Below are 14,374 nucleotides of genomic sequence, written 5' to 3'. Positions count from 1 at the left end.
GGTAGACTACATTATGGGGTCTTTGGAGGCCGGATCACCAGTATCACCAGCCCCCCAGATACCGACGCCACACACTACCGTCTACTTCACACATGACATGGCAGACATATACACTGACAAAGTAGAGGATGGGCTCCTACTCATGGATCCCCTGACACCTATGGATACCATTACAGCCCAGCTGGCATCACTCCTACACACCGCTGCACTACAGAGCTTCCCACATTGTGTCCACTCAAGAGAGCCTGCGAGATCTGCGACTATGCCCCATAACAAATGGTACGATGACAAGTGCAGAGCCCTATACTCACGGCTCCGCATACGGAGAGCCTTGGGAGCCATCACAGAGCAGGAGTCGAGGAGAGAGATGAGGAGACTTACTCGCCGCAAAAGGCGGGCCTTTGCAGAGATACAGGAGCTAGAGATCTTCCATTTCTTCATGAGTAGAGATAGCCCTATCTCATGGCGGCACTTCAGAGAGCCCCGGACACCGACACCCATTGCAAACCCACAGACATGGCACACATATGCCGAGGGCCTATACCACGCCCCACAACAGCCACCTATACCTCAACCACAGGAGCCTCGACCTACCACAGCTAGCTTCTTTACCCACTCGATGGTAAAGGAAGCTATCCGCTGCCTACAGCATGGACGGGCCGCCGACCATATGGGCCTACAGGGTGAGCATCTCATATATGCAATAGATTCTTTGGCTCCTTTTCTTGCACACCTGTTTAACAAGGCACTAGCACAGGGTTTGCTTGCGGAGTGGACGATGCACACCATTGTGCCGATCCACGAAACACGGGATATGCTCGATCCGAGCAACTACAGGACGGTTATGGTTGGCCACGTGTTGGCCAAACTCTATGGTGCAGTGTTGGAGCAAGAGCTTAGCTTATATGCTGAGCGAGCAGGTTTACGCTCATCACGGCAGGCAGGCTTCAAGAGAGCTTTCTCTACCACTGACCATGTATTCACTTTGAGATGTATGATTGATCAGGCCAAAGTGAGGAAGAGAAAGCTCTATTGCTGCTTTGTGGATTTCCGCAAGGCATTTGACACAATACCACGAGAGAGGCTCTCAACTGCAATGCAAGTGGAGGAGAATGTGATGCATCTCTCACCTATGGTACACAGAGGATAGCACATACAGGCTCATGGGCATGCGCAGATGTCACATGGTAGGTGATGACGTGGCAATGTTGACACGTGACAAGTTGTGGACAGCAAGCCAACAACATATACTGGTGAGTAGTAATATTGATGCATATACATGCTTGGGTAGCCAAATTGTCATAATCATTTGCTTTCCTCAATGTTGGACTTCACAGACTGTTTCTATGTAGGCGTAATGCTCGCCAAGAGTGTACAGTAGGTTAAAGGGCTGCAAATGACCTTTTCACTCAGCCATATCCATTGTACTAGAAATTTAGTTGTATTACTTCTTTCTTGTACATAATACAGAAAATAGTTTAGGACTCGTGTGTGGTGTGTGATTCCGTGGCATTCTTCTTTCTATCTTTGAAAACCCTAGCACATAGGCAGAAGTCTTCTACAGCACTTGTGATGGAATTATTTTCATTACTTCTAGAAGGGATTCCATGAGGGGTGTTCTCCACAAAAAGTTCTACTAGAGCTTGTTCAGGCGGATACAAATCAAGGGTCATTGTTTCACCTGGAAGCGCAAGAAGTAGCAAGTTTGCTTTGCGAGCTTTGGTGTTGACGAGGCATGTAGGAAATGTCAGCGTCATATGTGGAGGCAAAGTGGTTGCAGAGTGCTAAGGAAAGCCAGCATCTTGAATGCGACTCGATTGGGCCTTTTCAGCTCTTGAGAGGATAATTCATATGAGCACCGTATAGTTCAGGACAACTGTCATCCTAGTGGGGGAGAACATAATTGTACCTGTATAACAAAGGTGCACTGCAGCAGCCCCTTGACGTGGTCAACAGGTCAGACAGCAATGTCGGCTCCAGCATGGGCAGGCCGGCTGACCAAGAGGATGCACACAGGCTGTACGGGTAAGTTGGGCAGTGCATGGGCAGGTTGGGCACTAGCTGACCAACAATAAGCTGGCTGATCAGCAGCGTGGAGCCTTATGAACTGGTACCTTAACCCTTCACTGGATCATCGAGGTATTCTGCTAGTTTTCATGTCCAGCAAGCAGCAATAAAGCATTTGGGAGAGCTTGGAACCATGTGTGCAACCAGCGGTTGCACAGGACCAATGGGTTATTGCATCTTGGGTGAAGATTATCAGAGTTTGATCAACCATTGTACTTCCGAACAATTAGCTGTACATTTATTTGGTGTATATATATATATATATATATATATAACAAGGATTAAGCTAGGTTACTTGTGGGATTGTTCTTTCAAGTCTTCCATTGCATATCTCTCTCTGTTAGCACTTTCACAGTACTAGTAGCCTCATAGAGGTGATGGGCTTTAGCATTTGAATTGAGCAGGGTTTCAATGTCAAACTTCACAAGTGGAAAGACTAATGGTATAGTAGGATCTAGGTTGAAGCGAAAGTGATAATTTTAGTAAGTGAGAACTGTGAGTGGTATGAAATACTGTGGGCTGTTTATGGGGAGAATAAGTAGAAATGGGGAGAATAAGTAGAAATGATGGAATCCAGGAATAATTGTTGTGATATGGAGTGTATGGATCCATGTCCATGTGGCTGGTAGTAAGGGTCAGTTGACTGCAGCCATCTTGGCATCTTGTTAAGCACTAAGAAGCCTTGGTCAGTCTGACATTTGGTGACTCAGGCAATTCTATCTGGCGATTTACGATTGATATCCAGATCACATGGCATCAGTATCTTTGGAAGTATCAAATCCAACATCTCAGCTTGATACTCTGATATTCTTGCATTAAAATTCCCTCAACAGCATCTTCCCCTGGCAAGAAAACTACTCGTCTTTGTGAAGTGCATGATTAGGTTACCCTGGTTGTTGCTGTGGTACATAGACACTGCTTAGAGAAAAATAGAGTAGAAACCTGCGATGTATATGGTGGGATCAATCTCTCAATACGGACCCACATAAACCTGGTATACTTGCCCTGTTTGAGAACACTAATCATGCCTTGAAAGTATGAAAGAAAGAGTAAGGCCATCCCATGAGATCCACATACTCCTCCATGGGCCCAAGTCTCCTCAGCCCTGTATGCCGACTTCCAAGTGTAGCCGTGTACTATTGGCAAGCCTCTCTCCAGGCTGGTGTCTTTATATAAAAATGACATTTCCACTAGTTATGTCTGGGTGAACTTGCTTCGGTGCGTCTTTATCTGGGAGTGAGTACGCGTTTCTCCTGTATAATCACTTGTCCATCCCTTTAGACAGCACGTTTGTCCTAATTTCTAGCTTCCTGCATCTTTTTGGAGACCTTTCATCAACTGTATTTGCATTTGCCATGTCTTCATACGTGAAAATTTGAAATACTGTGTTTTTTAGACTGCCTTGTTTCTTATGGACTGCCAACCTTGATTGTGCATCTTTAAAGTGCAGGAGGGGCTTTTCCTTTGTACCATCTTTTCCAACTCACCCAAGCTTCTTAAATAGTTTCTGATGCTCATTTCAATTGATGTGTCCAGGGATGAGTTTTGATCTTTTGAGCCCATGAAGTTGAGATTTAAGGATTAATTTTAATCTGGTATCTTGTTGGAAAGCCACAGTCACACGGAGAGAGTTAGGGTTTCAGTTGACAGCCACGCACAGATGGAGATGGACACAGTACACAGATTTGAGAGTGAGAATCAGTGGAGGTGATAGAGTCAACCTTCCATGTATATCAATAGATAGATATGAAAGTACAAAGCAATAGATAGTGTCCTTTCACACTAGATATTCAAGGAGAAAAACCACATGGGAAAAAGTGCCCTTGGTTAGTTCCTGTTCACACGTAGCGCTACCATAAGTGTGCATTTGCCTTCATATCTTGCTTGAGAGAGAGAGAAAAGAAAGAAAACTATATTGATGTCTAACAGAAGACCACAAAGGTCTATGAGACAATGGCAGTGCAAGAGTACCTTGTGTGTGTGTGTGTGGGGGGGGGGGGGAGAGAGAGAGAGAGAGAGAGAGAGAGAGAGAGGGAGAGAGGATTGAACTTTTTTTTTTCAGGGTACGGAAGACCAACTAGTGCCCTTCGCTATCAATGAGTTTGCAGTTCGTATGGTGCCACAAGCAGTCCTCCATAAGTTGGAAGGCGAGGGCCATTTCTCCTATTTCTGGTTTTGTGACAAATGTCATCGGAATATATTTTTGACCTTGTTCAAGGATCCTGAAGGTGTGAAGGTTCCTGTCGCAGAGCATCCTGCATCTGCTGGTCTAGAAACTTTCTACCAAACATATGAGCAAACACACAGAGGCTAGTTACCATCATTTATACTCAGCATAAAGGGGGTGTAAATTAAACGACACATGCTTACAACAAGATGAATGACTCTCCTTGTGCTATAATTTGAGTTTACAATATTGGAAAGAAAAGTGGCTTCTGGGGCTGACTATGCTTGTAGGCTTCATATAATGATACAAAAGTGAGGGATTTGTGTGCTATGTCTTCTAGTATTGTGCATTTCAAGTGCAAATTAGTCTTCTAACTTTGTTTTTGAAAGAATGCACGCATGATTTTTCTCAGCCACTTATGTTCTAGTATTGAAACATTTCCATTGGATTGCTAACCAGTGTCACACGTTGAGATGATGTGTCAAAGTTGCAATGAGATGTATGGGAAGGGTGAAATGTTCTAGTGACTGACAATAAGCTAGGCTCCATGTATTTATTCATGCATGTGCAATTATTCAGTGTGCTTAAGTGACAGCAACAGAACCACGAGTAATAGCAACAGCACCATCTCTCTCTCTCTCTTTCTCTCTCTCCATTGATTTGAGGAATTGGTATTCTTGTCCTTGTAGGTCATAAGCCACTAAAACAACAAACAGCAACAATGAGGAATAACAAAAAGAATTTGCGGAGTCCATTAAGACACATTTTGTTTTTGAAATTCACATTAGATTAGGAGAAATTATTCATCCCAACCTTGATTTACAAATCCTTGTATTTTAACCATATTAAATGGATTTCACATAGTTTAAGGACACAAAATTCTCTCTCTCTCTCTCTCTCACACACACACACACACACACACACACACACACACACACACACTTTTGACATATTTACCTTTAGAGTGATTATTGAGGCAACAAAACATAGAAGAGGAAAAACTTCATTGATGCTTTGTGGAGTTTGATAAAGCTTTTGGCATGGTCTCACATGCAAGGTTGATTGGTGGTTTGAGGGAAACAGAGCTTTGTGGATGAGGTTTTTTGGGGGTACAGCTTAGGAGTGAGGTGTAAACTCTCTTAGGAAGAAAAGGTTACGGGGAGATGGGTCTACAAGATCTCCTAGGAGGAGAGGGTTGCAGTGGCATAGATTGGGTTTATTACTGTTTTTTTGTAGATAATGCTCTATTCCGATCGCACTCAGTAGAGTATAAAACACCTGAGGCATTACATGTCTTTTGCAAAGGAAAACACGTAGTAAATATGGGTGGAGGTCAAGACTGAGGTAGCCAACACGTTTTTATAGGTGCATGCTTCTTCCTTCTCGGTGGGCCATCATACATCAGCAAGGAGAATACAGTGGGAGTGAACATTTCTTGCCTTCTATAAAACGTTTTAATGGATCTCACAACATGCCATTCTGTTTAAAGTGTCAAGACAACATAATAGTAGTGAACCCTATTGATTTTCATTCAAGATATAGAAGATCTTAGGGGAATCACAATAAGATTTAGCAAGGATGAGAAAATTATTTGTATGCACTAGTGAGGATATACTAGATTTAGGACAAGCTTGTAGGTAGATAATCCACAATGAGTTGTCTACAAGGCCGAAAGTTAGGAGGCCTTACCACTTTTTCTTATGATGGAGGCTCTGACACAGTGGATCATGTCATGGGATCATAGCCTTTGCCTCAAGCATCCTTGGTCTTTATACCCATCTTCCATGTTTTGGAATTCATTATACTTAACCTCATATTCAACTTCATATGAAAAATTCCAAAACAACGCAATCACCACTTTGTTCCTTTTCACCACAGCTTGGAGGCTCTTTATTATGATCACCTTTATAGAGTAGTACTCTTTACACACTATATATCTCTTTTTAACACTTGACAACACAATTAGTACCTTTCAAGCCAATCCATCAAGTTGCTCTGAATTCTCTCTCATGCTAATAGGTTCAACTTGTCCCATAAGCACATTTTGTCCGTGGGCAGATAATAAGCAAGCGACGTGTTGGTCACACACACGGCTGTGTCTGAGTCCCAGTGTGGCTGATCGTCCAAAAAGATCAGCTAAGCATCTGCGGCTTGGTCAGCTGCAATATTTTTCAAAACAAATGATATGACAAGGAGTGCAAACTTGAACACGATTGGCTAAAGAAGGAAGTGGTAGAAGGCTATGACCCACTAGAGTTATCGAGGCACATGCTAGGTTTAATAAATTGTGTTGATGTTTTGTAAACTTTTGAAGGTCTTTTGACCTTTTTCTATGTAAAACCTTCTTCCATGGAATGTCTGAGGAGGAGTTCAGATAACCATTGGAGTCAAGCAAGGATGTCCATTATTTTTTATTCTTTTGGGGCTTTATGTTGATGAGGTGTAGAATTTTGTTGAGGCCTCAGGTCAGAAGGGGTATATGCAAATAATACCTTGCTAATTTCTCTTCACAACAAGGGTTTTAGCAGCAACTGGTGCACTATAGACCTTATGTAAGCAGAAGGATCTCAAGAAAACCCTGTGATTTTAGGTTCTCTAAACACTGCTGTTTTTCCTTCCCAAAACCATGTTCACTAGAAGTAAAGCTTCTTCTTTAGATCCCTCTTCTATAGTCTTACCATGCAAGTCTTTGCCCAGTATTCCATTTACATTTCTTAGAAGCAAACCTAGGGCAACAGAAGGTATGGTTCAGAGAGAAAATGAATAGGAGATGAAACATTACCAGGGGTTGATTTGAGTGTACAATATGTGATAAGTTAGACGTAGAGGTGCAGGCCTCTTCTAGTTGGAGATTAGTAAGAACAAACGTGGTTAACTATGTTTTCTTTGTAGAAGAGAGGGTTAGGTTTCCAAGGATGGCATCCCACCATGGTTGAGGATGAACTTCCATTACCCTAAAGCTCCTGCTGCTGTCAAGCCTGTTGCATCTGTGGAGAAGGGTTCGGCATGTGCTCCTGCGCGTAGAGAAGGCATGGTAGAGGAAGGGGCGACTACGAGCAGGCACAGTATGAAGGGGGTATTACTTTGGAGCAACGCATCATCTGTTGCCGAAGCCCTGCTCTCTCTCTCTCTCTCTCTCTCTCTCTAGCTCCAGGTGTCGAGAACGGCTTCAGCCACAATTTGTTATTAAAAAAAAAAAAACCTTAGGCACCCCATCCTAATTTTTTAATCAAATTTTCTTGGTAAACCCAATTCAATCTTGGTGGTGTCTTTTTTTGTGATTTGAATATTCGAATTTGTTTAAATATATTTATATTCATATATTCAAAAAATATATACTCATATATTTTTTGATATCACTTTTTATGTTGCATGTGCTTTGATGGGTTTTAAATGATGGGCTTATATTTAAAAAAAAACCATAAAGGTACATTGTGTTACTTGTTTTCTAAAGTGAGAAAGGTTATGTTCTTAGAAGGGAGAATGACACTTTGAAAATTTGAAATAAATTATGTTTTTTTAAAAGGGTAAAGGTTACGATTACTGAAGAGAGAAGAAGACGTGGAGATCATTATCCAGCATACTGTTGGTGTCATCAGCAAACTGCTATAAACACATTTGTTTGTGACAGCTAGGGAGGGAGATACCTTTAAGATCCTAATTGTTCATAACATCTTCAACCAACCATCCTAGTGCATCTGTCTCGCAATGGTGTAAAGCAAGGGAGCTAGAGGACATCCTCGTCTTATTGATCTCATTTTGGAAGTGTCTACATATCTTTTGCCTAGCTTCTCGATCAAGGGAGCTAGAGGACATCCTCGTCTTATTGATCTCATTCTGGAAGTGTCTACATATCTTTTGCCTAGCTTCTCGATTTGAGATTAACCATTAAAAATGGGGGTTAGGACATTGCTCCAAAATGGCTACTTGATCAGGGGTGTAAGAAGATCCTTTAAGGGAAAATCTTTAGGTTGCTGGGTATCCCAATAGGATTTGGGGTTAGCCTCCATGAAAGATGGCAATATGTTATGAACAAAGTCAAAATGAAATTTGATAAATGGAAGGATCTTGAGCAAAGTATGGCAAGGAGAATCTTGGTGCTAAAACATATGCTCATCCCTTCGACGATGTACTCTCTCTCTCTCATGTCGAAGGTCGGCTAATATTGATATCAAAATCATAGATGCCCTCTGTAGGAACTTCTTAAGGAATGGCAACTCAAATTCTTTCAAAATGCCCAAAGTAGCATGGAATCATTGCACCCTTCCAAAATCGGATGGTGGTCTAGGTTTGAAGGACAATTGTGAGCTTGAGGGATTTGGAAGATGTGGAACAGATGTAAAATCAATTTGGTCTTTACTAGAAACCTCAGATTCAAACCGTCATAGTCTCTTTTTTTGGACATGCAAGGAATACCTTATAGGTCTCCATGGCCTCTGACATTGTTGGCGATCCTAAAGGCGAAAAAAGAATCAAACCACATCAACCCGCAACATGATTAGTCGAAAGTATCTAAGAATCTTGAAACACTGTTTTGTATGTTCTTTGGACCAACTTTTCCAAATTCACTCTTACAATCCTTATCCTTTTTGCAATACGTACAAAAAAACATCTTTGCAGTACTATGATCAGAATAGGCCCACTCAAATTTTATTGTCAGAGGCTCATTCCACTCCTTCCTACGAAGTTCTTTTTCTTTCCTCCTCATGATCATTCTTGTCACCATCCATTCCTACAACTTGTTCTGATGACACATCTTTCCAAGGAATCTTTTTTCTTCCTTTTTTTTGGGGGTAGAGCTTGTTGGGTAAAACGTGGCATAGCAAAAAGGGTTTATTGAGACATTATTGAACCTTGAAAAAAAGGTAGATTTGATAATTAATTTATTCTCTCTCATCTCATAAGGTTTTTCTCGGAAGATAAATCTTCAATAACGTTTTGGGAGAAGGAAAAAATATTTGATGTTCTTTTTAAAAATGAAAACTTATCCCGCTCTCATGGGGAAGTTCTTATAGCCCTTTATCTTCTTGGAAAGAAACTACTTCTTAAAAAGAACCTTTAATTTCCTTCACGAGGCTGGCAATGTTGGATCGACCATCCATATGTCCAACCATATAGGAGATGGTAATGTGTCTTATTAACGTGTGAAGGTCATGTGACGTAATTACCTAATCATAACTTATAAATAGTAAATTTAAGTCAATTACATAATAAAATTTTAGGAAATCCATAAAATAATAGGTGACTAAACCTCAACCTAGCAGTTCCCATTACTAGCCATGTATCCTCATGTGTGTGTGAAGCTCATATCACATGAGGACTTAGCTTTGGAGATATAGGCATTATCTATATCTAATGATAAATTGTAAAATAAAACATTCCAAAATTAGTTAAATCTAAGGCTATACAATATGGAATCTATAACCAATCAATAATAAATTCGTTGACATAATCAATAAAATATTAGAAAATTTAGTATAATTGGCTAATGAGGTGACGAAGAATAGGCCTAGCCATGGAGTTGCAAAGATTGCCAACATCACGTCTTTGAAAGCTTCTAACGAGAAGCATTGGTCCTTTGTTTTATCAACACTACATAAATAGAATAATATAAATGAAAAACCCAGTTATGTGTAGTAGAAGTTAAAATGTGCGCTTTACAACATCTTGTTCGAATTTTTTTATTAAAAATTGCTTGCATTTTCTTTTTCTTTTTATAAAATCGAGGCAAAGAGTTTATATTGTAAGAAAAATCTCCTGAGGAGATAGGAAAGAAACAGATATATATGTTTTGGTGAGAGCTGACCAAAATTTAGTGGAGAGTCTCCACTTTATAGGAATTGCCTTAAAATACAAAAAGTTGGGCTATATAAGGGCTAGGTAATCCAGAAGACAGTTGTTTCAAAGGGAGTCCCTGAGCAGATACAGGGAGCATAGATGGTCTTCCAGTTCTTTATCCTTGACTTGGAGCTCCCGTAGGGCTTCATGAGCTTCCTCCACTTGGTATTTGATGTTTATATGCATAACATCTTTAAGGTACCGCTTTTCAGCTGCCTTGATCTTCCTTTGCATGGTAGAGCTAGCTCTACTCACTGCCTCTCTTTTCTAGGCACCCTTTTCTTCCCACTCCTTCTCCTTCTCCTCTTTAAGCTGAATGTGAACACTTAGTGCTTGCACCATCAAAGTAGATATTAGACATAGTACAGAGGGTATGAACTTATTGCAAAAGATGTTGGTGTTTCTGTGTATCCAAACAGAGGCAGTTTAGAATTCCTCACAATTCTCTTTGGTTTAGAATTCCTTCTTTAAAAGGCTTCAAAGGAGTCATTTAATGAGTAAAGGGAGGGAGAGAGATGAGGAGGAGAGGGAGGGGTGGGCATGGGCATGGGCATGGGCATGGGCATGGGAACTCATGCTTAAGGTTGTATTAATAAATGCTATGTTAGTGGCATTTAATTAATAGGCCTACAAAAAAAGCGTGAATACGGCCTTATAATGAGTAAAAAATCAAAATCAATTAATTAGTTGGTGTGAGGATATTCAACCTTTGAGCGAAAACGTTTGAAAACAAAGGTTTTTTAACCTTTCAGATTCTCCATGAGCCCCCTGGGGACGCCTCTCTCTCTAACCTTGCGTCTACGGTTTCTAGATTTTTTTAAGATTTTTTTTCAAGCATGTGCACAACAACAATGTTCTCTCACAGCATACCACGGCACGTGCCTTGGTGGCAGGCCTTCATGATGGTGGCTGCATTACTAGGGAAAATAGAGTTACGCATAATTGGAGAAAAAAAATAAAAATCCAAATGATTTAGAAAATCTTTAAAAAACCAAACCAATCAAAGCTTCAAAACCTGAAAAATAGTGCCCAATCGAGAATTGTGCAAACATATGGCTAGCCCATCACCTTTGCATGTATTACACCCACCCACTCTTCCGCTAGGGTTCACACCCTTGGTGACTCCAATTCCTTCAAACTAGTCCTTGAAACTCCAATTCCTTCAAACTAGTCCTTGATAACTCCAATTCCTTCAAACTAGTCTTCTATCTACCTCAACGACTTGACACCCAACAATGCTCATAGCCCCTAAATGGCCAAACTTTAGCAATATCAAACAGTCTAGAGAGAGGGATTGCATAAGGAATAAATGACAATCTAAACTTCAGAGGAGTTGCACAAGGTCCCCAAGGGAAGCCATCTAGAAACATTGTCATATAAATCTCTAAACTCATGGGGGCAAATATGATAAAACCATTAATCTTGTTCACCCCATGCAAGATGTGAAGCCTTTTGATAATCTGGATGCCCCACTAAAGTACATGCCATGATTTATCACTCTCAGGCCGCCTGAGATTAGGGTGAAGTTCAAAACAGTAAAGGAAGCCTTTGTCTATGGATTGTCAAGGCAAGGCCCTAGGTGGAGTGTAGCAAGAGAACTCTACACATTAGAGTAAAAGCCTAGGGAAAATGTACAGGATCACACCTTGTGTATGAAAACCCTGAAGTCATGATGTGAAGTCTAGGAGAAACTCAACAACACACAAATGAAGAGATGTTCCCTCATGAGATTGAAGAAAAACACTTTGCATAATTTGATCATAGTCTTTAATCTAGATTCTTTTGATCAATGTTCTAAAGAATTAATCCGTTTAGATGATAACATGTTGAAGGATAATTGCAAAATGGGATCCTCCTTATCTAAACTAGTAGAAGCGAAGAGTAAGGAGAATTTGATCTCTAAAATATCAAATGCATAATTCTATACTACCTTTTTTGATACCTTGATAGAAAATGCCAAATGGGGGATAAGTTCATCAACAATCCTTAAAACCCTTTTAGTTTGTGGACAAAATGAGATGTGTACATTGCCACCACTACCACCTTAAATCAAATCATCCATTTCCTACCAACATTGCAAAATTCTAGGGCATGACACCTCATAGTGTTTTCATCTATACAAGAAACAAGTGCACAAGGATCATCTCAGTCTTGGTTTATGCCAACCCTTGATGCTAGGTGCATCACTCTTTTCACCATTAACTTTCTCCCACATGACCCAATCAACGGGCCACTCAAACACCTTAAGCCCCCCATGGGCAAATAAAGTTCCCTTAAACCAAATGCTAGAAAAAATGTTAAGGAAGCAATTAACAAAGGCATGAACCCTCAATGCAAAAAATTTCAAATGGCGCCCAATGTAAAAAACGTATAAAAAAAAGGGTTTCCACATGCCTACTCTATGCTCAAGGGTATCATGATGGTAATTCCATTATATGGGTGCCCAACGAAATTAAAGAGAGAAAAGACACACCACCAACCTTAGTTAGGAAAAGTGCACCAACCTTAGTTAGGAAAAGTGCACCAAATTCCAATTGGTGTAGAGGTTTGCCTCAACACTTTTGATGCCAGTAGCCTTTCTTACTACTTCCAACAAAGTTTTTTGAGTGCATAATAGTATGACTTAAAACTTACAAAATCTTTGCGGTAGATATAAGAGCCTTCACTCTTAAAAAGGAGGGTAGATACAAGAATTTTCACTCATAATAAGGAGGTTAAAATAACGACACGGGAGCCAAAATAATTGCCTACCTCATCAAGGTATAATGCCATAAGAACCTCCCACAAATAGGAGTAAAAAACAAATCCTTATCAACATCATCAATCTACCAAGCTCCTTAACCATCCACAGCTAGCCATGTCAATGGGGGTGAGCATTCTTCCCTATTTTTATTAGCTAACTATAGTAGCAACTACTTTATAATTGGACACACATATACCTACCCTAGTGAAAATTATTATAAAGTTTGGATACATCACAGCCTCACCATCAATATCCTTTTAGGGACATCTCGATGGGGGAGCCATTGTGGAGGTGCGACAACCTGGCCCATGGTATGAGCCCCATTGCTGGGATTCCCTTAAAAGGTGCAAATACAATAGGTTCTCAATGATACCACTAAGCCATCATATTCTCTACGATAACCCAAAACCTCCTCAACCCACAACCTCTTCATATGTAGTGAGTCCCACACTCTTATCTTGAGAACATTGAACTTTTGCATTATCCTCATAAGTTGATTTAACTCTTTTAAGCCTCTACAATGGTTTTGATTACATCATTAGCTAAATTAAGAGTCTAACTGACTCCTCACTTTCGTGCACTTATGATATATATGCTTATAAGAGCACTTTAATTCTTATAAGAAGCGCTTTAATGCACTTTAATGTACATATAATTATAAGAGCACTTTAATATACATACACTTATAAGAGCACTTTAGTGTACTTAAAAGCTAAAAAAGTAAATCGACAGAAGAATGTCCTCCAAAAAGTTACTTTGACAATACTTCTACAAAACAAGGAAAAAATCTAGTAACCAAGAAGTTTATCCCTCAATGATGCTTCAATGTATCAAATGAGGAGTTCAGATTCACACTTAAAAGCTAAAAAAGTACATAGGCAGAAGAATGTGCTCCAAAAAGTTAATTTGACAATACTTCTACAAAACAAGGAAAATTGACATTCACACTCTTGTTCTAATGATTGTATCTAATTTCCCTTGGACTCCCATCTCTTCTTTTTCTAACAAGCCTTAGATTCCTGTGCTAACCCCAAAATAAAACATTGCGACCTTGCTTGTGTGTCAAAAAAGAAAGTGAGAAAAAATAAGTACTTAAAAAGGCTCATAAATCATAAGAAAAATGTAATCACTTATAGAGGTCCCCACCCCTATTAGGTTTTCCTGCCTACCACTAACTTCATTTACTAACTAGACTTCCCATTCCTTGTGTAGAAATAATGCACCACCAACACGATGCTTCTCTCATCTCCCATCATTCCACACACACACACACACCTCTTAATAAAAGGGTTTTTAATGCCTGGCAAAACGAAACGCATGTTGTGGTGCAATTGGGGGTACGTGCACAGCACTAAAGCTTGCCTCAATGGAGGAAGAATAGGACATTGTCAATTGATCCTACCCTTAAGGATTTATTTTGCTAAAGCATCTAGAAATGTCATGGTTCCCATAGCATTGGCAATGTGCACAATATGCTAGGATACCCACCACCAAGATCTCCACCTAGATCGTTGGCACATTTTGAATAAGGACTCCTCACTTGAGGAAGTCCCTACGAA

At 40.2% G+C, this 14,374-nt stretch overlaps 1 protein-coding gene across 2 annotated transcripts in view; it reads left to right on the top strand.

Moving 5' to 3' along the window:
• The window catches only part of LOC147633419 (uncharacterized), a 32,385-nt gene extending 27,821 nt beyond the window's left edge, over positions 1-4,564 (top strand). For both annotated transcript variants that reach the window (XM_086806488.1, XM_086806489.1), the window contains exon 8: positions 4,130-4,564. In XM_086806488.1, the coding sequence (XP_086662614.1) occupies positions 4,130-4,381 (252 nt within the window). In that variant the 3' untranslated portion in view covers positions 4,382-4,564. The remainder of the gene's footprint in view (positions 1-4,129) is intronic.
• The last annotated feature ends 9,810 nt before the right edge of the window (positions 4,565-14,374 follow it).

This window comes from Cibotium barometz, chromosome 12 (assembly GCF_041138505.1).
Source record: "Cibotium barometz isolate CiBa-2024 chromosome 12, ASM4113850v1, whole genome shotgun sequence".
NCBI classification, from domain to species: domain Eukaryota; kingdom Viridiplantae; phylum Streptophyta; class Polypodiopsida; order Cyatheales; family Cibotiaceae; genus Cibotium; species Cibotium barometz.
Note: the sequence above shows the minus strand (reverse complement) of the source record. Positions and strands in the feature narration are given on the sequence as shown.